This window comes from Gavia stellata, chromosome 6 (assembly GCF_030936135.1).
Source record: "Gavia stellata isolate bGavSte3 chromosome 6, bGavSte3.hap2, whole genome shotgun sequence".
In the NCBI taxonomy this organism is placed as follows: Eukaryota; Metazoa; Chordata; class Aves; order Gaviiformes; family Gaviidae; genus Gavia; species Gavia stellata.
The window spans coordinates 19,013,501-19,037,028 of record NC_082599.1 but is presented as its reverse complement, the minus strand read 5'-3'; the positions used below and the strand labels follow the sequence as shown (position 1 = coordinate 19,037,028).

The following is a 23,528-nucleotide window of genomic DNA, read 5'->3' as shown; positions in this document are numbered from 1 at the left end:
CTAAATGTTATTTTTACCACTGCTCCTTGTGTGTAATAAAATGATGAATTGCACTAAGTTTTCTGTATCAAAACGTTCTGTCTTGGTAAGCTGCCTCTTGCATTTGCTCAAAAAGCCCTGGACTCTTTACTGACCAGTGCCTTTCAGTTCCATAGTTAGGTTAGCTCTGATTTTGCAAAATGGTCCTTCCATTTATTTGATTTTTAAAAAAAATTATAGCTATGTTATGCTGTTGCCAGGCTGTGAAGGTATAGTTGACACTCCTTCAGAATTTCTAATGTAAATATATTATCCGGTAATTTAGACCTCAGTTGCTTTACACAGCACTATTCCAAATCATAGCTTGGTACCACTTCAGCTGTATACTCCTTTGGGGAGGAGATGGGGACAGGTGGCACATTAATGTCTTCATTAGCAACTTCATGGGGATGTAAATGTATTATAACATAAAGAATGTGAATTATGGGATTGTGCAATATGAAGTTTGCATCAGGAAGAGCTAGCAGGAGCATTCAACTGTGCCTGGTAAACCTTTTGTACAGCACTGCCACCTACTTGCTTTTTTTCATTCTGTTAGAGACAAAACAATATTACAAATGTTTTAGAACAGAAAAAATCCTCCTTTGAAGGGATGACTTCTTTTTCTTCTTGTGTATGTAAAGCCTGGTGGCTTAATTTAATTATGCTGAATTTGAAAGAAGAAATTTAGAAAAATACAGTATTGGCATAGATGTGGCCTTTTCCGTTTTGGCCACTGTGTGAGGTAGAGGTATCTGTGTCATGACTGAGAAAGATAAGAGGCTGTGAAGGCCAGCATCGCATAAGATGGAATAGGCAAACTTTTCCTGTGGCTGGCTGTCTTGTCAGTGCATGCCCCTGACAAAGAAAATAAGAAGTTAAAAGCCAAACTGAAAGTGAAGAAATCAGAAGCAACAAACACCTGTGAGGCTGTGACTAATACAGCCCTGGAGGTGCTAGATGATGTAAGAGAGCAAAATTATAAATACCACATGGTTTGTGATCACTGAAGCTAAATAACTCAGGAAATGTCTGTTTCAGTGATACATTTCATTCACACTGAATTGAAAGCAATCAACTTATCTAAAAGCATAAAGCATTGCTATGGCTTCTTTTGGTTATGGGTGATCTTGTACTGTTATTAGTAAAAATAGGATCCACACTGCACATCTTTCTTCCGTTTGAGGTGAAATTAAAACTATGCTGTACAGACAGGAGCTGCATATTGAACCACTTGGCCCATTGAAGAAACGGATTTAGTTCCCTGTAAGTCTTCACGAGGACCTTCAAGTATTTGTGGTTGGTATTAGGTGCTGTCAGTGGAACGTCTCTTTGGCGGTAATAGTTGCGAAGACATGTCACACCACAGGCAGGGAATAGGAATGAATCAGTCACAGCTGACCCTGTGTGACAGCCAGTATTGTGAGACAGACAGTCCATCAAGTTCTGTCTTGGAGACAGAAGGCAAAGAAAGGGACTCTGGAAATGGCTATATCAGGTTGATTCTGTTCTAATAGAAAAGATCTGTTTTGAAAAGTTGAAGGTGGAAGGAAATTTGAGTGAAAAAGGCCCCAAAATAATTATGTTCACTTTCCTGAGGAAAGGAAGGATGGTGGAGCAGCAGGGTAAGGATAATGGGCTTTAGCAAAGTATGCTTCACCTAGCTTGGGGAACTGGTAGATAGCTGTGCTTAGGAAAAACAGTGTAAAAATTAAGGAAAGCAGGATAGCTGGCAATTATTGAAAGACATTAAACACACAATCGCAAATTAGCTGATGCAGAGCAAAGATAAAAGCACAGTAAGATACGAGTAAGAATGCATCAGGGTTTGCTTCTTTTAATGTTTCAGAATGCCTTCAAATAGGAGAAACAAAAATGAACAGCTAAGGTACAGGCATTTAAGGATAAGCTCAGCAAGGCTAATGATGTGGCATGGTAAAGACAAGATTATGTTACTAAGAAGAGAGAGAAATGAGATACAAGAATGTTTAATATAAGACTTTACAAAATGAGGAAAAATAATGACCTAGGGAAATACAGACTGATCTGTTTAACTTTGATACCCACAAAGATTCTAGAACAAATTAATAGAAAGTGGTGTAGAAATACCCAGAACCCAGTAACGTGATAAAAGTGGTTGACTTGGTTGGGCCAGAACAAAAATCGTATTAATAAAAACTCTTCTTTTAACAGGATAACTGGTGTAGTAAGGGGAAAGCAATAGATGTGGTTGTGTCCTTTGTAAGTGTTTGGTATGGTCCATGTGACAGTCTTGTGAGAAAAATGTGGAAATACAGAAACTTCACATAAACAATAAAGCAGATAACCTGGTTTTCATAAAACTGGACTCAAAGAATAGTGATCAGTAGTTCACTTTTGGGTTGGGAGAACCTCAAGTGGGCATCTGCTTTTGCTCTCTTTATCTTCATTAATAACTTAGGTGATGAAACAAAGTCCACATAAAAGGTCAGGAGTGGAGACCTAGTTTAATTACAGGCACGTTGGAGAATGGCATCAGACTCACAGTTGTAAATACTGGAGACACTTTTTTGAATCACAGGAAAGAAATTCAGTAGACACATGCAAAGTAATGCTGTCTGTAGGAAGAAGAAATGGGATATACTTGACTAGGCAATGGGACTGCAGAAAGAGATTCTCTATAAAATGGAGATTGTTCTGTTCTGTTCAGCTTTTCCCAGCTAAGACAAGACTTCCAAAGGAATTCTGTGTGCAGTTTGGGGCAAAAGTGTCGCAAACATCAGTGGCAAATTGCAGGCAGTCTAAATTTAGAAAACATGCATGATTTCAAAAGGGTACAGTGACTAACTTTGTACAGCCTAAAAAAGAGAAAAATGACATACCGTGACAGTAGTCTGACAGAGATGATGTTAAATAGAGAATAATCATAATTTATTATCAAAGACTACTGGAGGAAAGGGCAAAAATAAATCTGTTTTACTGGAAGAAAAAAAGATTCTGGTTGGATAGTAGGAAAAATGCTCTAACTATCAGGCTAGTGAAACACAGAAACAAGCTACTTTTAGATTGGAGTCTCCCTCAGTGGGAGATTTTTAGGAGCAGGTTAGACAAGTATCTGTCAAGGACCACCTGAAAGTACCAGATCTCTACACAGTGCAAATGCAGTGGACTAAATTATTTCTTGAGGTCCCTTTTACCTCCTATGTTTCTGTAGTTTTATGACAACAAAACAGCAACAAATCAGAATCTTTTGTTCTTACAGCAGTCAGTACTAAAAGAAAGGTACAGTCAGCTCAGAGGCTGGCAGCACTGCTATACTGGATGCTCAGTGGAACAGGTCAGATTATTGATCTATTCTAAGAACAGAAAAAAATGATTAGTGCCTGAGATGCTTTTAGCATTCTTACATGTGATAACATTAAGAATGGACAATGCAACTTTTTCATAACTATCATTCATGCATGCCATAAGTTGTGCATATGTGATGTGCTATCCAGTCATTTATGTCTGTGCAGCCTGTAAAGATAGGGAGGGTAGTAATTATAGTTGCCCCACTATTTGCATCCAAGCTACTGAAATAAGATGAAAGCACCTGGACAACAGCAGGATGCAAGCAAATGTTACCTGACAGCTTAGTACAGATGCAGAAATCAGGAGCAGTTGGATGACTAAAGGCTGTAATAGCCCTAACAAAAGTGCAACTGATAGTTTTCTTAAAAGCGAAGCTGATACTGAATCCTTATTCAATGGGCATCAGAATTGAGAAGAGCTGAACAGAGAGAAATGTATCAGCTGGGTCAGGTGAAGAGTGAGTAAGACCTACAAAGGACACCTGCATGACTGTGATGTGATGGCAATTTTAACTGACATTTCATGTGTTAGGATCATTGTATTTTATAAATCTGTTGCTGAAGATAGCTTTGCATACTAATAGCTCAATTACAGTAGCACAGAGATGTGGCAGATGGGTGGGTGGAGGACTGTATGTCATCCTAGTATGAGTGCCTTTTGAGTGCCAGAAAATCGTAAGGGAGGAGCCCTTCACTACCACTGTAAAAGAGTCATAAGCACCTCTTCTGGTACAGCTATGTATGACCATCAGAGCTACAGCCCTTTCAGGCAGGTTTTCACATGGATCAAGCCTTCTATTAAATTATTCTTTCCCTGGGTCTAAGTATGTAAGATTTCCTTAGTCCTTTTCCCCTGTTTCTGCTGTCTAAATATCCAAACTAGGGACTGAATATTTTAAAATCCAGATATTATGAATCATAGAAAGTTATAGATTGGAAGGGATCTTTGGAGATTGTTCAGTCCAGCCTCTGCCTCAAAGATGGTTAACTTCAATGTTACAGGTTTGTGCAGGGTCTTTTCTATTCAAGTTTTGAATATCTCCAAGGATGGAGAAAACAGAGACTAGCTGGGTAATCTGTTCCAGTGCTTGACTACTCTTGGTAGGAACATTTTTCCTTTACGTCCAGTAGGAATCTACTATCTTGCTGGGGATTGTTGCCTCTCATCCTTTGCTATGTGCCTCTGGGAAGCGTGTGTCTTTGTCTTCTCCATCTCTTTTTAGGTAGCTCGAAGGGTTCAGTTCACCCCCTTTGTAGTTGCTTGTGTTTGCAGGTAATTGCTTTCTATCAGTGCAGGCCCTGAATATACTGTTGGTAAAGAAAACACCTGTAAATCACAAGGGAATAATAGAAGAAGTGACTAACATTAAATTGATGAAAATTGCTCATGTACAAAGTTATCAAGATGACATTTCTAAATAACATCCTTGTGGGAGTCTCACTAATATCTTCCCTTACTGTGTCTCATAGGATGGATGTTTATAAGAGTCTCTCTCTTTAAATTAAGTTTATTCAAAGCTTAAGAGAGGATTTCTATCCTTCCTTGGGAAAATGCACCCTTTGGAGACTTCCTAAAAACAGTTCAGACTGAAGGGCTTTGGTTTTGCATGCACTTCACTTACGAGAGTATGTGGTATCTGAGAACCAAACTGAGAAAATCCATTCAGTTTATATCTTCTACTACTTGTACTGTCAAACCTGAGCTAACAGATGCCACCAATTTTCCTCCTGGCATTACTAGTTGCTTAAAATAGGTATTAAAACTGATATGAACCACAAGAAATGCGTCTGTGCATGCAAATGAGAATGTGTGAGTGTGTGTGTGGTTTTGGGAGTGTGGGAGAGAATTATTACTCTTTCCTCCCAGAAGAGCCCATGTCTCATGACACGTTGAAGGACATTTGCATTTGGTGAGTTACTTTGACCTTTAGGGTAGGAAGCAGCCCTGTGGCACAGCTCAGATAGATATGTAGCTTCTACAGTATGTCTGTTTCCCAAGTTCTCCATGCGTTTCTTGCTTTCTGCTTATAGTGCCCTTCATCAAAGTATTCTGAGGATATTTTACCAAATGATGTGGAGGCAACACAGACTGATAAGCTATTTGGCCATGTGGGTTCACAATGCTTGCAACAAAATTATAGCTGCCAGCACCTCTCTTCTCTAGATGCTTCACTGGAAAATAGAAGGATATTTTTAAAAATTATCTCTGTTGCCTTCATGATTTCTTGTCATCCAAGCATTAGACTTAGCTTAACTCAAACACAGTAATTTGGTAGAAGGCTACACAGGTTTTACTGTGGACAGCATGCTACTAAGAAACAGCAGAGATCATCATTATAAGCTGCAATATTTAGCAACACCCCAGGAAACTTCCAGTCCGGCAGTACTGCTAAATAATGCTTATCCCATAATCTCTCATTGAAGGACTGTATGAGTTAAGGAAATGTGATTTACTTTCTTTTATGGTTTAGGGATTTTTTCCCCATTAAGTTTTTATGTCATGAACTAGATCCTGGTCAACATCCCCAAGGATAATTTATCTCTCTGTTTACTCAGATACCCAAGCAAGCATGGTCCAGCACTGCATCGGGCAGGAGTATCGTAGTTTTCTGTAGCTGCTTCTTTTGAGAGGGAAGAGAAGAGCCTGACTCGTTACGAGAGGGAATTTTGATGTGTTTATGATAAGCTTGCATTGCACACACATGCAATTTGATAACCTGAGTCAGGAGAAAGAACCGCCATTTGAACTTCAGTTGTGTGCATGGTTATAGAGACATGTGGCAGCTTCACCTGCAAAAAATAGACAGTAGAAATAGGAAATTAGACCGGATGCTACGTTTTACCTGTGAGGACTTGTTTGGCCTGTAGAAAAATAGAACAAGGTTAATACTAACCTGTGTCATTGTTGTCATCATCGTCACCCACCTGCTGCCCCACGCAGCTCAGAGCACACACATACAGCGTCTGCTATAATCTCCTTTTCTAATTGTAGTTGTATTCCAATAATCCCCTTTTCCTCCTTATAGCTGCTTGCATTCTAATACCTAGCCTTTTTTTTCCTCTTCCTCATATGCTGGTGGTCTCAGAAAAATACAAATTGTCTTGATATAAGTAAAAGTACAACTCTCTGAGACAGAAGTAGCAAAAGAAAAGTTGCCCTATACATGCAAGAACCTGTGTCTATGAGATCCTCAGCTGATCTCTGCCTAAGCAGCCGCCCTGCCTTGGGAGTTGGTGGAGGATTTCCATGGTGGTACGGGTGACTTCTGTTTTTTTCTTCAAGACCTGCTCAGCTGACCTTTTACATACCCACGCTCACTTTTGGTTTGGTCTAAAATAATGACAGTTTTAGTATCTTACTTTATCTGACATTTTAGATAAGCTTTATCTTATAATACAAATATTTATCTCATAATAGGGATTTATATCTTATGAGAGAGGTAGAAAAATTAGTTAAAGTGACATGTTTAAGAAAGTAAAAATTAACATTGCTGACCCAGGCAAATAAATTCAGTCTTGGCTTTACTGCCTAAACATTGAAGGAGGTGATTTCTGAGGTATACTTTCTTCCTTCTCCCATCTACAAAAAGAACATATTCCTTTCTGGGTTAGTTTTCTTTACCTTGAACAGAAAGACTAACAGATATTCAGCTCTGTAAAAAAACAGAAGATCCACCTTTAAGAAGCAAAATTTTAATACTAGATAATGAAGAAAAATAGTTTGAAGAATATCATATGTGTAATTTATTTCACAGTTGGTTTGTCACTTGTCAGACAGTTTCAGTGCCCTGAAATGCAAGTGCATTAAATTAACCAGAATTGTCATCATCCATTCGGTTTGATTAAACAGGTTGGTGACGTGGCAAAGTTAAAACAATAGAGACCCTGGAAAGATAATGTCATGGGGGGGGGGGGGGGGAAGTAACTAGAAAGTCAATGGAGAAGGCAGACCAGCATGGCTAAAGACAGTAGATTTAATCCTGCTTGGGAATCTGACCCTCATCCAGCAAAGCGCTTAATCTTGTAATTTAAGCATATGAGTTCTTCCCTCTCTAAGCATGCGTATTGTCCCACTGAAGTAAAGGTGAGATTAAGTGAGTTCCAAGGTTGTTGCTGTAAAGCTCAGCATCTGTCAGACCAGAGCGTTCATTGACCTGGTGGGGGACACATCTTGCAACAAGATTTATGTATTGAATGGTATTTGTGCAGGTGTTCATGTGGTGCAAGTTCAATGCAATCCATGGGTTCCAAAGGTAGTCAGAAAAGTATTGTTATGTTTGGGTACAAAGGGCTATAAAATGTTTTATACTGTGAAGTGCAAGTCCTTTTGTAATTGCAGCACAGAGGAAATGTAGAGATATAGAAGAACAGATTAGGAAATGTAGAGATATAGAAGAACAGATTAAAAAAATCATATACAAAAGCATCTGATGTCTGGAATTCTGCAGTTGAAAGGTTTTATTGATAAATTATGCCCTCAATTTGAATAGACTTCAAAATCTGTAGTCGAAAGGACTTACCGTTTTGTGCTACATTGGTAAAATATCTTATGTGTGTATTTATTTTCATATGAAAAGCTGCTGGATGATACAGTATAAAACTTATAATTTGTTTCACTGTTTTATTGGAAGCAGCTACTCCTTTACAAAGGCAATGGCTCTTCAATCATTGAGTATTGTTAGGTGCATTATGGATAGTTTAAGGGCTTAAGTACCAATTTCATCTTTGCGGGTATGTAACTGCTACAGAGTTAGTCACTAAAGTTACGTTGTTGCTTCCTCCTGCGGAAAAATTGTAAGTGATAAAAATGAACATATGAAATATTGCAGGTCTAAACTAATCTGCTGGTAATGTGTGCTTTCTAATCTTTTTAGATAGCAAGGCCAAACCTCTGCTTCCCATGTATATGGGACAGGACAGGGGTTTGTGGGACTGGACCTTAGACAGGAGAAAGGATTGTCCACAGTAGATTGTGGCTCTGCATCTCGAACAAGAAGCTGACAAGGTTGATGCTACAAGGGCTATAATTAGTCTTACACCCATGGCCCACCTTGTTTCAGTGGGAGATGAGACCTTTCTTTCCACAGTGCTTTCATCATCTACCATGATGCCCACCCCTTGTGTATAACATCCTTCTACACTAGGAATTAAGTGCTGCTTGGCAAAGAGAGCAGCTTTTCCCTTTCCCCTTGGAAGATTTTCTTGTTGGGGGAATTTCTCTGCCACCTGTCTTCTGATGCCTTAAATCCATTTTATGTTGTATGTAGCTTTTGTACCTGAGAATTGATGCAGTAATAATCTGCATTGCTGGTGAGTTGCACGTGATGAATATAAGAAGCAATTAGCATGCCCCACAGAACATCCCTTCACAGCAAATTTATTGCACAATAAGCTACTTCTGTTTCAGTGAAAAGCAATCATGTATATAGGAAAGCAAAGAGATAGACTGCTGTACTTGTGTTTGGGCAAGAAAAATTCAATGCAGAAAGTAGTGAAAAAAATTGGCAAAAGTTGCTGTGTATGTGGTTTGTTTAAATGGTAGACATAAGGAAAAATCTGTGGTTTGCCAGTTTAATAGGAGTTCATTTGGCTACAAAACCAAAAACTATTGAAAACTAAAACCAGGTGGCTACTCCAACACTTCTTATTTCCTTTTTATATTCCCCTGATGTTTTGCAGCTGTGCAATGGTGGATCTGTGACTGATCTTGTGAAAGGATTTCTGAAGAGAGGCGAAAGGATGAATGAACTTATAATTGCTTACATTTTACGTGAAGCTCTGATGGTAAGATAAGCTCTCAGTGAAAGGACAGTCAATATTCAGCTCATATTTTTTTCTTTGAATGAATGAAGATCATGTCCCCACTAACACAGCACACTATCTTATATTATAGCAGTGTTTAATGAAATCAAGGTAGTGTGTAATTCAGATGATTCTTTTCGAACAGGCAAGGTAAAGAACAATTCATCTGTTTGTTTCACTATTATGAGAATGAAAATCGATTCCTTTCCTTAGTAAATACAGTTCTGCATCAAAACCACTTTTCTTTTCAGAAATAGCAGAAATATACCTTCTTATGTCTGGATCCAAAATGTTTTTATAGCAAAATGATCAACAAATCTAGTGAATTCAAACACTGCTACAAGAAAATTCTTTTCAGCTGATCAGGATCAAGAGTCTTTATTTTTCATTTTCTTTTAACCAGAATTTGACTTTCTGTAGTGGAATTTAGGCCTTAGAAGTTTTCTTTGAGTTTATACTCTAATGGTGTAATATATAATGTAGATTTATAGTGCTTTTTTTCTGCTTTTATCTTAAAATTTCTATTTGACATAAAGTGAGGCAATTAAAAAATATCTATTCCTCATGGTGTGCCAAGTGTTTTTTCCATTAAGAAGGACATCTCTGTAGCTTTGGATTAAAAAGAAAACAAACTGTTTTAAGTTTTGTCATACTTTTCTGCTATCTTTTTGTTTCTGCAAATGTAATACAGAGAACAGAGCTGCTGTTAGTAAAAAGTTCATGTTTACGTCTCACCTTCCAGGGACTTCAGCATTTGCATGAAAACAAAACTATCCACCGTGATATTAAGGGAAATAATATCCTTTTGACCACTGAAGGAGGAGTCAAGCTTGTGGATTTTGGTATGTTATGTTTACTTATATATACAACCAATGTTGTACATCTGAAGTATGGAAAATAAAATAGAGTAAATAAATCAGAAAAGATTAATTATATTGTATTTTTATTAAGTTTTTGAGTTCTTCATTAAAAATCACTTGGATAACCTAAGTTACTTTTTAACTTGATAGACATAAAATATTCACAGACTTGGTGTTTTTCCAGCTTTGCGTTTTCCAGCCATTTTGCTAATGCTGTTTAGATAGCATGGCTAAAGAATAGAAGTTATAATACGGTGGTAGTAAGTGCCAAATGCTTTGGGGCAGACACAGGAAGTGAAGTGGCAAAGCAAGTTAATAGAGTTCAAAATAAGGTTGGTGTTTAGTTCCTCCAGGACCACGCACTGGTTCAGTGAAGTTGGGAGCTGATAGGCAAAAGCTTCATGTTGTATATGAGAGGACTTAGAATTTACTAGATATTGTGAAGAATGGGAGAGCTCCACCTCAGTCACTTATACTTCATTAGTTTGATTTGAAACAAAACAAGAGGTACTACCTGAAGGCAGTAGAGTGAGATATATTATATACGTAATCCCCATTTTGTGAAGTCTGGGAAGACTAACAGATTACTTTCGGCAAGTCTAAACCTAAGACTTGCCATTAAATAAAAAGGGTCTGTTCAAGTCTGTTAGACCTAAAGTGATTCTTGAATGCTGTCATTTGGTTTTACACTAGAAGGCAAAAGCGGAGACACAGATAAGTGGATGCAACCTGTTATTTATCAGCCATACCACAGTGATTTTTCTTAAAAGTGTATTGACTCTTGTTTTATATAAGGGGGGTATAAAAATTTGCAATGCTTGTTATTATGAACTATTATCCTCTGGCACCACACCGTCTTCTAATGTTTGAATTGAATTTATTGGTCAGTACTTTACAGCATAGCAGCCAATTGTAAATATCATGATTCCATTCAGCAGTTGGAAAATCTTCATTTTTCCTTTACCCTCCTATTTTGTTAATGAAATTTATTCAATCGATACATAACAATTGTTTAAACTAATCATGGGATTTTAACTCCCATTAGTGTAGTGTCTTCCTGCCAGTAGATTGTGTTTATGCAACTCTCATTACTTCACACACAAAACCCCACAACTATTAGGGTTACTAATTCTTCTGGAAATTCATGTATTTATGTTCATTATTTTATTCCTCAGATAAAATCTTCCATTGAAAAGCCTTCAGACTTCCTAAATTATCTGCCATACACTTACTAGTATTTTTTGATAGTCTGGAAGTCTAATGTGAGGCAAAATCAATATTTTTGCCCACAGGTTTTTAATGTGTTGCGGATACTATTTTTTTTTAAGGTGCTGAAGGCAATTAGAGCTGTGGAGGATCGATGCTTCTGAAAATTAATTCACTTATGCAAATGTCAAAACATACAAGCTGTGGGGATGAGGACCTGAATTCTTTATTCCCTGGTTACTGCAATCTACTGCTAAGGCTGTAATTGAAAAATAGTCTTAAAATCTTGTGGGAAAAATTGTGATGCCAAAGCACAACTGAGAATGTGCACAAGAAACAAACATACATACACACACTTTTATGTGGGTTGAAGAGGGGCCTGCAGTAATATCTACAGTCCTTCCTCTCAAAGAAATATAGGAACAACACTTTAACTTAGGAATAGATAGAAATTTTCTCTTCTGTTTTTTTTTTTTTTTTTTTCCTTTTTTCCCCCAAAACCAATCCAAAGCCAATAATGAGTAGTTTCAAATGGGAAAAATTTATACATATGCACAAAATCATTATGGAAGACATACCATTCACCCTTCAGGCTGATGTTTAAGGTATTTGGCTGTGATTTGGGAGATTTGTGTCTTCTACTTCAGAGGATTTAAACCCACGTTAATCAGCTCCAAGAGTATTTTTTAGCCAGGAATGTGAGTTGATCAAAAGCTCTCATGTTGACACTGCTACAGACTGTTGTACATAAATATTTGTTGGATCAGGGACTGAAACTCGTAGCCATCTTTTTACTATATAAGCCTGTGAATCTGCAGGCTACAGAATGAGATAGACATGCAGGCACAATCTCTTTTTCTCCCAGTTAACTATTCAGTGGAAGCAAAATTTTTGGTTTAGGTTGAACCAATTATTGCATGGGGACAAACGAACATACAAAACCAACTCAAATAATCACACAGCCCTTTCTAGCATGCACACAGCTTTTCCCTTCTGGAGAGGGGAGCAGACACAGTGGATCAAGGACACCTTCAACCACCGAACACAGTTGACAGAGGAAGTGAGCCCTTCCCAAGACAATTTTGTCTGCACCATTCTCCTGCATGCTGGCTGATGATAAGGTGTTCCTGAAGAACCCTTTGCTCTCCTCCCCTGATACTCTTTATGGTGGTTTTCATTTAAACAGGTGCATAAAACTTGTATCTGAAAGATGGACCTGTGAAGTGTCGTATGGAGGACAATACTAGAAAAGGAACTATTGTCAGTCTGTATGTGTTGTGTGGTCATACAACTTGAACTTGTGTCTTTTTTTTTCTTTTTTTGTCTTTTTTTTTTAAAGTACAGTTAGGAACTTTTTAAGAATCATAAGTGAGAAAACAGTTAACATTCAGTGAATTAAATCACCTTTGATAATGGCTTTTCTTTCCTTTGTTCTTTCTGTACCCTAAACTTGGTGTATAGTGTACCACCACTGTGAGTTCTTTCTTGCACAGCAGTATTGACTTCCCAGAAACTTCATTTTGTGACACAATTTATACACATTGCGTTATGGTTTTTGTGTCAGGGGCATTTATGTATGCTGTGACCATGGTTTCTGAACACTGCGCAGTCTGTAATGGATGAACTTCATAACACTCTTATGAGGAAATAAATTACTATAATTCCCAGTTAACAGCTGGGAATCTGAAACTTTGAGAGACTGAGTTGCTTGAGGTGACACAGAAAGTCTGTGGAAAAGCTCCTCCAAAATCCAGGCTAACAGTCTGAACTGTTCGTCTTTCATAGAGGTATTGATAGTTAAAGAGATGAGAAAGACTTTGAAAGAGTACCATGGCAGAGCCTCACCCAGATTGTTTTGAAGAGTGAAATTTTTGCTTTCCCTTAAAATTTTGCTGTAATATTGCTTAATCACCCCAGTAATATTCTCATATCTACAAACACCCAATCCCAGTTGATAGGTTAATGATCAAATCAAGTAAATGAGTTTATAGCATCTCCACACCAATGCTTCTGGAGCTCAATTGCTTATCAAGGAGCTGCCAGAGAGAAGTTTTAGATTAAACTGTCCAAGCCACAAGAAGTTTGAAATACTGTTACCAGGGAAGCATCCTCTCTCCTCACATCCGTCCAGTATGATAATTTAGATCAGCAGAGAGAAACAAAATCATTCTTTTTTACTACAGATAATGAGTAGCAGCCAAGGGGCTCTTACTCTAAGCACATCCCATGATCACAGATTCAGTCCCTGAATTCATTAAACTTCTAGATACATTACAAAGTCCATATATTCCTTGTAAGAGAAGAAGGTTGACTGAAGGCAGTTTTGCTACCTGAACATTTGTGGGAATTAGCTGTTAAGCTGTTCTGGTGGAAAACCTTTGGGGAGCGATGTTACGCCTGAGAATTGCAGCAGTTACACTCCAAGCAAGGAGCATCCTCTACCGCATCAATACAAATAATAAATAGCTGCACTATATTCAAATGTTGCTACTATGTTTTCAGTATAGGATAGAGATTTGATAGAAAAATATACATCAACATTAAAATAAACTCCCTGCAGCACTTTAAAGGGTGACAGCTGTGTAATGTGTTGTATAAAAAGAGTTGGAGGCAAGCAAGGTGTGAACCAAATTCGCTTTTTATAAATATTCTTAATTATATTCACAGTTGCTTATTAGTATTATGGGAAGGAAATCTTTTGTATCCATTTCTCAGATTTCTGGTTGTATGCAGTGGATTGATGTGTAAGAGCCAGATTTCAAAATAAATTTTAGCCACTAAAGGTGCAGAAAAGCACCTAATAAAATTTTCAATAACTTCTGGCATGTAAATCAAATTAATTTAATTCTAGATACTTTTTGAAAGTCTTGTGACAAACTTATCTGCAGTTTTTACTGCCTGAATCTCTTTCAATGTCTGACCTTGTTTCATCAGTTAAAAACTGGCCTGAAGTCACTTGCATACATAGCACACCTCATCTGTAATAAAAATTCATATATTCATCTGCATCTTACAATGTGTAACCCATTTCATAGGGAGCTGAGTGTATAACATCTGCTTATGCTGACAAATACTTGCTTCTTTGAATAGTCGCTCTCAATTCAGTTTCTTTTCTTGAAATCAGAATGCTGCACAGGGCCTTTAATGTATTGAATAATGTTAGTCTAAGACACAATTCCTGTTTGGAAATTCTGAGATGTCAAATAATGTGCTGTTCCAAAATGGGAGAAAAGAAACTTAGCTGTATTATTATTGTTGTTATTTTAACTTTGGTCTGAAAAAGTCCAAGTGACATTTCATTTTGAAAGATTTGACGTGTTTCTGAAATCCCCTGCCATTGCAGTGAGTCTGGGAGCTTGAAAGCCAGAGCTTTTCACACTTACATGTTATTGAAAGAAGAGGATCCTAGAGGACACAACCCCCTATCAGCAAACTAGACAGGTTTCTGATGTGTGGAGAGTCATGGAGAAAAGAACCATTTTTGCACTAAAAGTTTTGAAACATCTACAGTCATGTGGCCAGTGATTCTTTTAGCTAAAAAGATGAGAGTGTAAAGCTGATGGAAAATTCCTCTTCAGCTATGTTTTTGAGGGTTGACCTTGTAGGCTGATAGTCTTGAACAAGAGCACAGGTAGCTCATACTTCTCGGACTGCCAAAGCCTGCTGTCACAGATTAGAAATATCTCAGGATGAGCAGCTGTTGCCTTGGAAATGTCCAGAAAAAATGTAATTATAAATTGTACTCTACCACTTAGGCAAATGCATAGTTTTTCAGCAGCACTGCTTCTTGCTGAAGGCCATGTCTTTCTATGCATCAGATGAAAACATGCTTTCATACCACATGTAATTAGACTGTTGATGTTATTACCTTGAAAGGTCATTGGAAAAGAAAAAAGTCAGACATCTAGATGGATATTAGAAATATTCATGTTCTCATAATGAAAATAAAATATTGGAGGACTCATTAAATCTTTGGAATTCAAGCCTATTTCTAACTAAAGACATGCCATGATTCCCCCCAGTTTGCCTAGTACTGTCACTGGGGATATTGAAAAGGATTGGCACTGTCCATTTTCAGTTCCTTCTTAGGCATTTAATTAATGGTATCTAAAACTCCCCATCATTAGAGTCTCTGGATAAGCAATACATAGGAAAGATCTAAGGTTTTTTTGTAGGTAAAGCAAGTTCCAGTGGAAGACATGGCTTGTATCAGAAATGGTGTGGCCAGCAGGACTAGGGAAGTGATTGTACCTTTCTACTCAGCACTGGTGAGGCCATATCTTGAATGCTGTGTTCAGTTTTGGGATTTTCACTACAGGAAAGACATTGAGGTGCTGGAGCATGTCCAGAGAAGGGCAACGAAGCTGGTGAAAGGTCTGGAGCACAAGTCTTATGAGAGGTGGCTGAGGGAACTGGGGTTGTTTAGCCTGGACAAAAGGAGGCTGAGGGAAGACCTTATCGCTCTCTACAACTACCTGAAAGGGGGTTGCAGAGAGGTGGGTGTTGGTCTCTTCTCCCAAGTAACAAGTGATAGGACAAGAGGCAATGGCCTCAAGTTGCACCAGGGGAGGTTTAGATTGGATATCAGGAAAAATTTCTTCACTGGAAGGGTTTTCAGGCATTGGAACAGGCTGCCCAGAGAAGTGGTTGAGTGACCATCCCTGGAGGTGTTTAAAAGACGTGTAGATGTAGCACTTAGGGACATGGTTTAGTGGTGGACTTAGCAGGGTTAGGTTAACGGTTGGATGATCCTAAAGGTCTTTTCCAACCTAAACAATTCTATGATTCTATGAAAGAAGGTAATGCAATCTCACTGCTGCTGGCAGATGGTGGAAAATTACAAGCTGTTCTGCATGCAGTTAATAGAATAATGACTTCAAGGGTTCCTTTAGTACTGTGAATAAAGAGATTGCATAATTAAAACATGTATTGTACCATTCATGGAATATATAGTGAAGGTAAGATGATTTTTGTACTTCAAACATGATTAGTTTGCATTTTTCTGCTTTTGTTTCAAATGTTAGAAGTGTTGTATTTAAAAGTTGCATGTGAATATTGTCTTTGCATTCCAAATGCAGTTTCAGATATCATACTTTGCATGTAGCTAGCACAGTTTTATCATGGATGAATAGTAGCCTGACTCAACTAGAGATTTAACCTGAGCATGAATCATTGGGGAAAAAACAGATTGGGGAAGGAAATACTGTATTGCTTTATTTAGACTTACTGAAAACTGACATTACTTTGTTTAATACTTACTTGACCTATTTCTTCCCTGTAGTTTGGAAACTGCAGGTAGTCCGAGGTCAGCTTTTGTGTTTGGAATGTAATAGGGTTATTATTTTGTTATGGAGAGAATGACCATTCTTTTTTTAAAGATATTTGAAGTCATCCAAAGTTAAGAACCATGGAAATCTTAATGCTGGCATTTCTGGAATGCATTCTTTCACAGTTGCAATTTGGTGAAGGAAGCCAATTTTGAGACACTCTTTTCGGTGGTGTATTTTTATATCAACTCTGTTTTTACTTTAAAATGCATACATAATTTCATTTAGATAATGCTAAATTAATGTATTAAGTTCATTTCATAATTCAGTTGAGTTATAAATTAAATTTCTTGGAGTTTTTTCCCTAGAAAGAGTGTGTAGTAATTCTGACAACATTCTCTGTTGTGACTCAATAGTGGTGCACTACTTCTTCCTTACAAATTATGGAATGTTAGTAATGCTTTATGACTATTAGTGATCGGTAACAATTGATCAAGGTAAGTTAGCCTGCATAGGTATTTTTGTTATGTTTTATTGCATTATATTCTTGTCTATTCCGATACAGAAATGCAGACCAGAATATTAAAAATTCTGTAACTGTACTAAACAGGTTGAATTTTTGAAGCGTAGATGAGCCAGCAGCTGCTATAATGACAAAGTGAGAGTAGTAAAATCAGTTACACTGGACAGTATGTCCAAAATAGTAGGGACAATCTCAAAGTAATTAATGAGTCCATGGTAAGACTCCATTTTAATAGTTCCATCTGCTTAGTTGCTCACCTCTCCTGGTTTTCTGATGGATGAAGGAGCTTTCTGCTGGTCTTGTGGGGAAGGCATCTGAAATCTTGGTCAGAGGTTGGGGAGGGAACTACATCACTGAGCTTCATCCTTTCATTGTGATACCTCACCAACTCTCATGTTCCCTTGTTGTGACACAGTGCTATGGCCTCTCCCTACTATGAACAGGCTTGACAGATGCAGTTTGTTGACTGATCACAGATCAGTCTAGCAAGCCTTGTATGGCACATTGTTGCACGCATTGCAGAGGGCGAGAAGGCTCACAGCACTGTGCTGCAAATGCACACAGCACAGGTCGGGCTGCAATGGATTATGAGTCTAGAGTGACCTTGTGCTCAGTGAATAGGTTGAGAACTCAGTTGTGAGTGATCCAAGTTTGAGTTGATCCAAATTGACACAACAAGCAGCAAACAGGGCAGGCAAACACGACATGGTGCGTCAGAAGGCTGTGGTGCGTCAGTTTGCGTGGCAGTTCGCATAGGCAGGGTGTGGAGGGAAGGCGTGCACGCAGGGCGCAGTCCTCCCTCCTGGCTCTAGAGGCTCTCTCGACGAGTGGTCATCGCCCCCCCAGAAGAGGCCCAGCTATAGTCTCCACTGGGATGAAAGCCAATGCCAGATGGAGCTCCCACATAAGCACACGGCTGTCCAGGTCTCTGGCTGCAGGGAGTGCCTGAGCCTGTCACTTGTGCTGGAGGCCAGGGGAGACCACACCTGGGTGCAGCGCAACCAGGTGAACGATCTGCTCAGCCTGGTGGCAGAGCTGAATGAGGAAGTGGAGAGGCTGAGGAGTATCAGGGAGTGCAAGAGGAAGATAGACTGGTGGAGCCACACCCTACCATCCCTGAGGCAAAGGCAGCAGATGGAGGCTCCACAAGAAACAGAGGATCCCTCACCCTCTTGCCGCCAGCGAGAAGGAGGGGACCTAAGAGACGAAGGGGAATGGAAACAGGTCCCTGCTCGGCGCGGCAGGTGAATCCCTGGTGAAGGGTCTGGAGCACAAGTCTTATGAGGAGCAGCTGAGGGAACTGGGGTTGTTCAGTCTGGAGAAGAGGAGGCTGAGGGGAGACCTCATCACTCTCTACAGTTACCTGAAAGGGGGTTGCAGAGAGGTGGGTGTTGGTCTCTTCTCCCAAGTGACAAGTGATAGGACAAGAGGAAATGGCCTCAAGTTGCACCAGGCGAGGTTTAGACTGGATATTAGGAAAAATTTCTTTACTGAGAGAGCGGTGAAGCATTGGAACAGGCTTCCCAGGGAGGTGGTGGAGTCACCATCCCTGGCGGTGTTCAAGGAACGTGTGGACGTGGCATTATGGGACATGGTTTAGTGGGCATGGTGGTGTTGGGTTGATGGTTGGACTTGATGATCTTACAGGTCTTTTCCAACCTTAGTGATTCTGTGATTCTGTGATTGGGGCATTTTGGGAAAGGACATTTTAATCTCCATTCCTTTTAATATATATCACAGTTCCCAGCCTCACATGTCCTGCTGACATTGAAAAGGAGCTCAGCATGACCTTGAGTAGTTTTCCAAACTTTTGTAGATTACTTATTCTGGAGTAGTCAGAATATCCTATTATGTCTCTTTCTTCTTGCCCTGCATTAGCTATAAATGCTGTCTGAATCACTCTGCAAAATGAAACAATTAATTAAAATAATTGAATTTGAAAGTATTCAAAAATAAAATAATTTTCTTTCTGCCCTTAGCTTACTTTAAGCAATGAATCATAGCAAGACTTGTATTTGTCTTAGTCATTCTAGCATGCATCCATAATAAAGCTGTCTGCTTCACTGATTCAGATCAAAACCAGATTATTATTGTGTTGTCATTTCTGCATACCATATAGCATGACATTCATACGTTGTTTCTAAAAAGCATTTACTCGTGGACTATGGCAGAATCCAATAAAAGTAAAAGACTTTGAAGAAAGCCTTCTTCGTGAGCAGCTTGTCAAACTGCTTTGAACCCAATCAAAGTAATAATTCCAAATTTTTCAAACCCGGGTTAGCAGGGATAAGATGGATTGCATTGACTTGAGCTGTGGAGCATTTTCATTGTTGAATGTTTAATTCTTTGTTGAAGGCTTAGTCCTTAAAAACTTATTTTATGGGCCATGTGTGAATGAAAACCTTTGTGCTGTCCAGTAACAACAAAAAGAAATCATGTGGCCAAATGCTGTATCCAGGATAAGCTGTTCACTTGGTCTTTCAAATATTTTCTTCTACTAATTCACATAAAGATGTCACTGGTGGCTTAAACATTAAAGAAGCTTGACACAGAAAGCTGGTGTCATATGCCAGAGACACATGAAGCAAGAAAATAGCCCTTTCTGGCCAGCAAGGACTTCCTTTTGGTTTTCCCATGGATCACAAAATAGTAATCTCTTGAGGTTATTAGAAACCCTCTGGTATCACCTGTGTATACTAAACCCCATTTATTTTTACCTGAAAGTTGAACCCAATGACTTATTTGTACTGAAGTATTCTGGTCCTTAGGTATTTTAAATATTCTGTCCCATCAGCATAGTTGTTGCCAGTAACCAGATAATCTTAACAGGAAAAGCATGTCATATAACCAGGAGAAAAATCTCCAGGGTTTTCCCAGTCATACAGGGAAAAAAATCCTTTTTGGGTCTCAAAAGTGGCAGTCAGTTTGAAATCTAATATGTAAGGAAGGTGGCATCTATGGAGGACTTTCCTCACCAGCATACTGCACCAGATTGTATATAGCTGCACAAATCCCTGAGGCTCCAGAGAAGACTAGTTCCCCTATCTAAATACATCTGGCCAGTTGTGCATCAGGAAAACAAATGTTCCTGTGCATCCCTTTCAGGAAACCAGCTGAAGCCCCAAAGCATGAGATTTCATTAGAATCATTGGCCTTGTGCTGCACTGAACTGTCGGGAGCATGTGGAGGGCAGCCCATGGTCACCTGCTGTACTGCGGGCCATGGAGAAAGGGTGCAATCAGAATTGTAGACTAAAGGAAGCTAGAGTACACTGCCACACCATCTTGCCCAATCTCCTGTAATTGAAAGTTCTCTGATTTCTTAAAGAAAGAAGCTGTATTAAAACTTTTTGTTTAAAAAAGATTATATATCTCACAGATGTAGTGAATGTTCTGCTTTTTTTAGGTTGCTGTTTGCTGTTTTATTATCAGTATGTACCTTGTAGTGATTCAGTATCTGGTTTAGGATTTTCATTTTGTTCTTTACATGCTTAAAAATGCCTTTTCTTTGTCTTTAATCCTCGTGGTGGCTTTACTGTGAAAGCCACTGGACTTTGATTCCTTTAGTTTTCCATTTATATTGCCTCTGTTGTTTATTTTACAGTGTAGATTCACTGGTTTTTATCCCCCCTTTACTCCATGCCTCTTAGTTTTATATTAAACATGATGGATTTTTCATGGTCTTCTGGATACTAAGTTTTTTATTTTTCTGGAATTGTAAAGGGCCATTTGGTTAGCTTTTGGATATGCCCTATTTCAGTTAAAGATTTGCATCTGCAGAGTGTGTTTTCCTAAATGGTTGGGAAACTCTAGTTTTCCAGTGGCCATTGTCTTGACTGTCTGTTTCATCATTAAATCACTATGTGCATTAAGACAGGGGATGTGGTGACAAAAGACGTGGAAAAGGCTGAAGCACTCAATGTCTTCTTTGCCACGATCTTTACTTGTAAGACTCGCCTTCAGGAATCCCAGGATGCTGAGACCAGTGGAGATGTCTGGAGAAAAGAAAACTTACCCTCGGTAGAGGAAGATCCGTTTAGGGAGCGTTTAAACAAACTGGGCTTACACATGTCCATGAGACCTGATGGGATACACCCCGGAGTGCTGAGGGTGCTTGCCAATGCCATTGCAAGTCCACTTTTGATAATCTTCAAAAGTTCTTGGAGATTGGGGGAGGTTCCTGAGGACTGTAAGAAAGCAATTGTCACTCCTATCTTCAAGAAGGGCAAGAATGAGGATTCAGTGAACTACAGGCTGGTCAGCCACACTTTGAAACCTAGGAAGGTGATGGAGCAAATAATCCTGGAAATCATTTCCAAACATATGAAGGACAAGAAGGTGATTGGGAGTAGGTAGCATGGATTTATGAAAAGTAACATAAAATGCTGCTGAAAATTGTAATTTTTTGGCTCCTCATTTCACCTTTGTTTCCTATTTATTTCCATCATATTGATCAGAACGTGTTTTTAGTTCTATATTTAATTTGAGCACTCATCACTGAGCAGAATTTCCCAAGTGTGCTTTTCTGTCAACAGCTCACCCAAGAAAACAATGTTGCCTCTGTGCTCTTTTCATTTAAAAGTCTGGTTTTGAGGTCAGTTGATAGTCTATGAGGAATTCTGAATATTGACATTTTTTCAAAAGGTTCTGAAACAGCTCTTGTGACATCATCAACCCAACCACTTGTGTCCTTATGGCCTGTTAGTAACATTTTCTGTTAAATATCTTTATGTTTTCTATTCATGCTAAGTAATTAAACCTGTGAGAAGCTCTCTGATCTCCCTTTACAGTCTTAGTGGGGATGCCACCATACTTGCAATGCAGTTGCATGTGGTTACGCACCTGGTGTGTTGTGACGTTTGCCATTTGAACTATCAGGATGACTTTGTTTTAATCTTGTTCTTTCCCTGTTGTCTTTTGTCATTATGTATGAAGGAATTATGTGTATTTTTTTTTTTAGCATTTTGTATGCATTTTGACTGATCTGTCTGAAATTATCCTGCCTGTATATGTACCATTACACAAATACAAACTGAAAGAAGGAAACAAAGAAATGAGAGTGTCAAAGACAACAGCAATAGAGAGGACTTGAGTTATGACCCCACCATTGTTGCATGGGAAGTAGCTACTTCTCTGTCTGCATCTTGGCAAGAATGGCAGCTTCTTCTCAAAGTGAAGCTTAAGGTGCTAAAGGAAAACCTTAAACCATTAGGACCTGTTGCCTCCAGATCTAGTAAAAAGGTGGAGCTGAGTGATTTATGAGGGACTGCCTTCACACCATTCGTCAGAGAGGCAAGGAAGGAGAGGCCACTTTTTGCAGCAAACAGCATGGAACAGGAATGCCAAAACATATCTGCCAGTAGGCTTAAGGGGAATGCAGTATAAGATGCTGCTGCTGTTTTACATCTGTTTCTCTAGGAGATTAAAAAAAGGTTAGGAAACAATTCAAAGCATTGCAGCCTGTTTAGATCTGCAAGGTTAACAGTGTGAGTAGTTTTTGGTGCAGAGACTATCTTGAGGAATGATTGAGTTGCCAGTTCATAGTCAAAAGAAGGTCACAAAGAGGATGCTTTGGTAGGGAAGTGGACACTGAAGGCACAAATGAAGAAGGGTTATGGAAAAGGTAGCCAGAGGCAGCGTCATAGCTAGAGTGTAAGCCCTTTGGGGTAGGGTCTGTGTTTTTATGTATGAATACAGTGGCTAGCGTGTTGGGAATGCAGTTTCCCTGCTGCGTGCCAAATGTGAATTTAGTAGAATTTGCTAGGACTCACCATTCCCCCATTAGCATCAACCAGTAAAATGTGTATACTTCTGTCACAGGACATAATCATAAAATGATGTTGTACAGCCTCCTAATTTAGATCAGAATAGTGTCTGCTCAGATTGGGTGCTACTATGAGACAAATCTTTCCTAATAATAGGGAGCTCATTTCTGAGCTGTGGTTTTTTTTTTTATTTTTATTGAGTGCTAAGGTCATAAGTAGGTGGCTTTACTTTAAATGTTATTCCAATATGCCAGGGTTTGCAATGAAAAGCTTGAATAATACTCACGGTGTAAGTCTGCTAATTTCCAGTTTTTATTAGTAAACTAATGCCTGAAAAAGGAAAAAAAAAAAAAAGCCTTTTTCCAACTATATGCACAATATTTTCTTTTGGGTATGGTGTGCATTGGTACTATTAATGCACTTATTTATTAAGCTCTTCACTTTCATAAGACTTACAATTTGTATGTAATGAAACACGATTTTGTGACATTTTTAGATTTTCTTAGGAGAATAAACTCATTTTGCAGCAGGCAGTAGTAAAGGGGAAGAGGGAGGAGCAAGATGTTTTTATTAGAAAATATACAAGTTAAAAAAAGCTGGTCAGCTCTATGCTTGACTGGTTACTGAAATGCCGGAAGAAATGTTACGAAGTGTGGAATTACATCATCTTTCTTCTATACACAGAAAAAGCCCCAGGAAATATCATTTGTCATAAGACCTACGCTCCATAATCTGAAATGCCACTTTACTGCTAAGAGC

At 38.7% G+C, this 23,528-nt stretch overlaps 1 protein-coding gene across 2 annotated transcripts in view; it reads left to right on the top strand.

Annotated features, from left to right (window-relative positions):
• The window catches only part of MYO3A (myosin IIIA), a 119,250-nt gene that overhangs the window by 16,556 nt on the left and 79,166 nt on the right, over positions 1-23,528 (top strand). For both annotated transcript variants that reach the window (XM_059818685.1, XM_059818684.1), the window contains exons 3-4: positions 9,027-9,131; positions 9,892-9,991. In XM_059818685.1, coding sequence (XP_059674668.1) covers positions 9,027-9,131; positions 9,892-9,991 — 205 coding nt within the window. The remainder of the gene's footprint in view (positions 1-9,026; positions 9,132-9,891; positions 9,992-23,528) is intronic.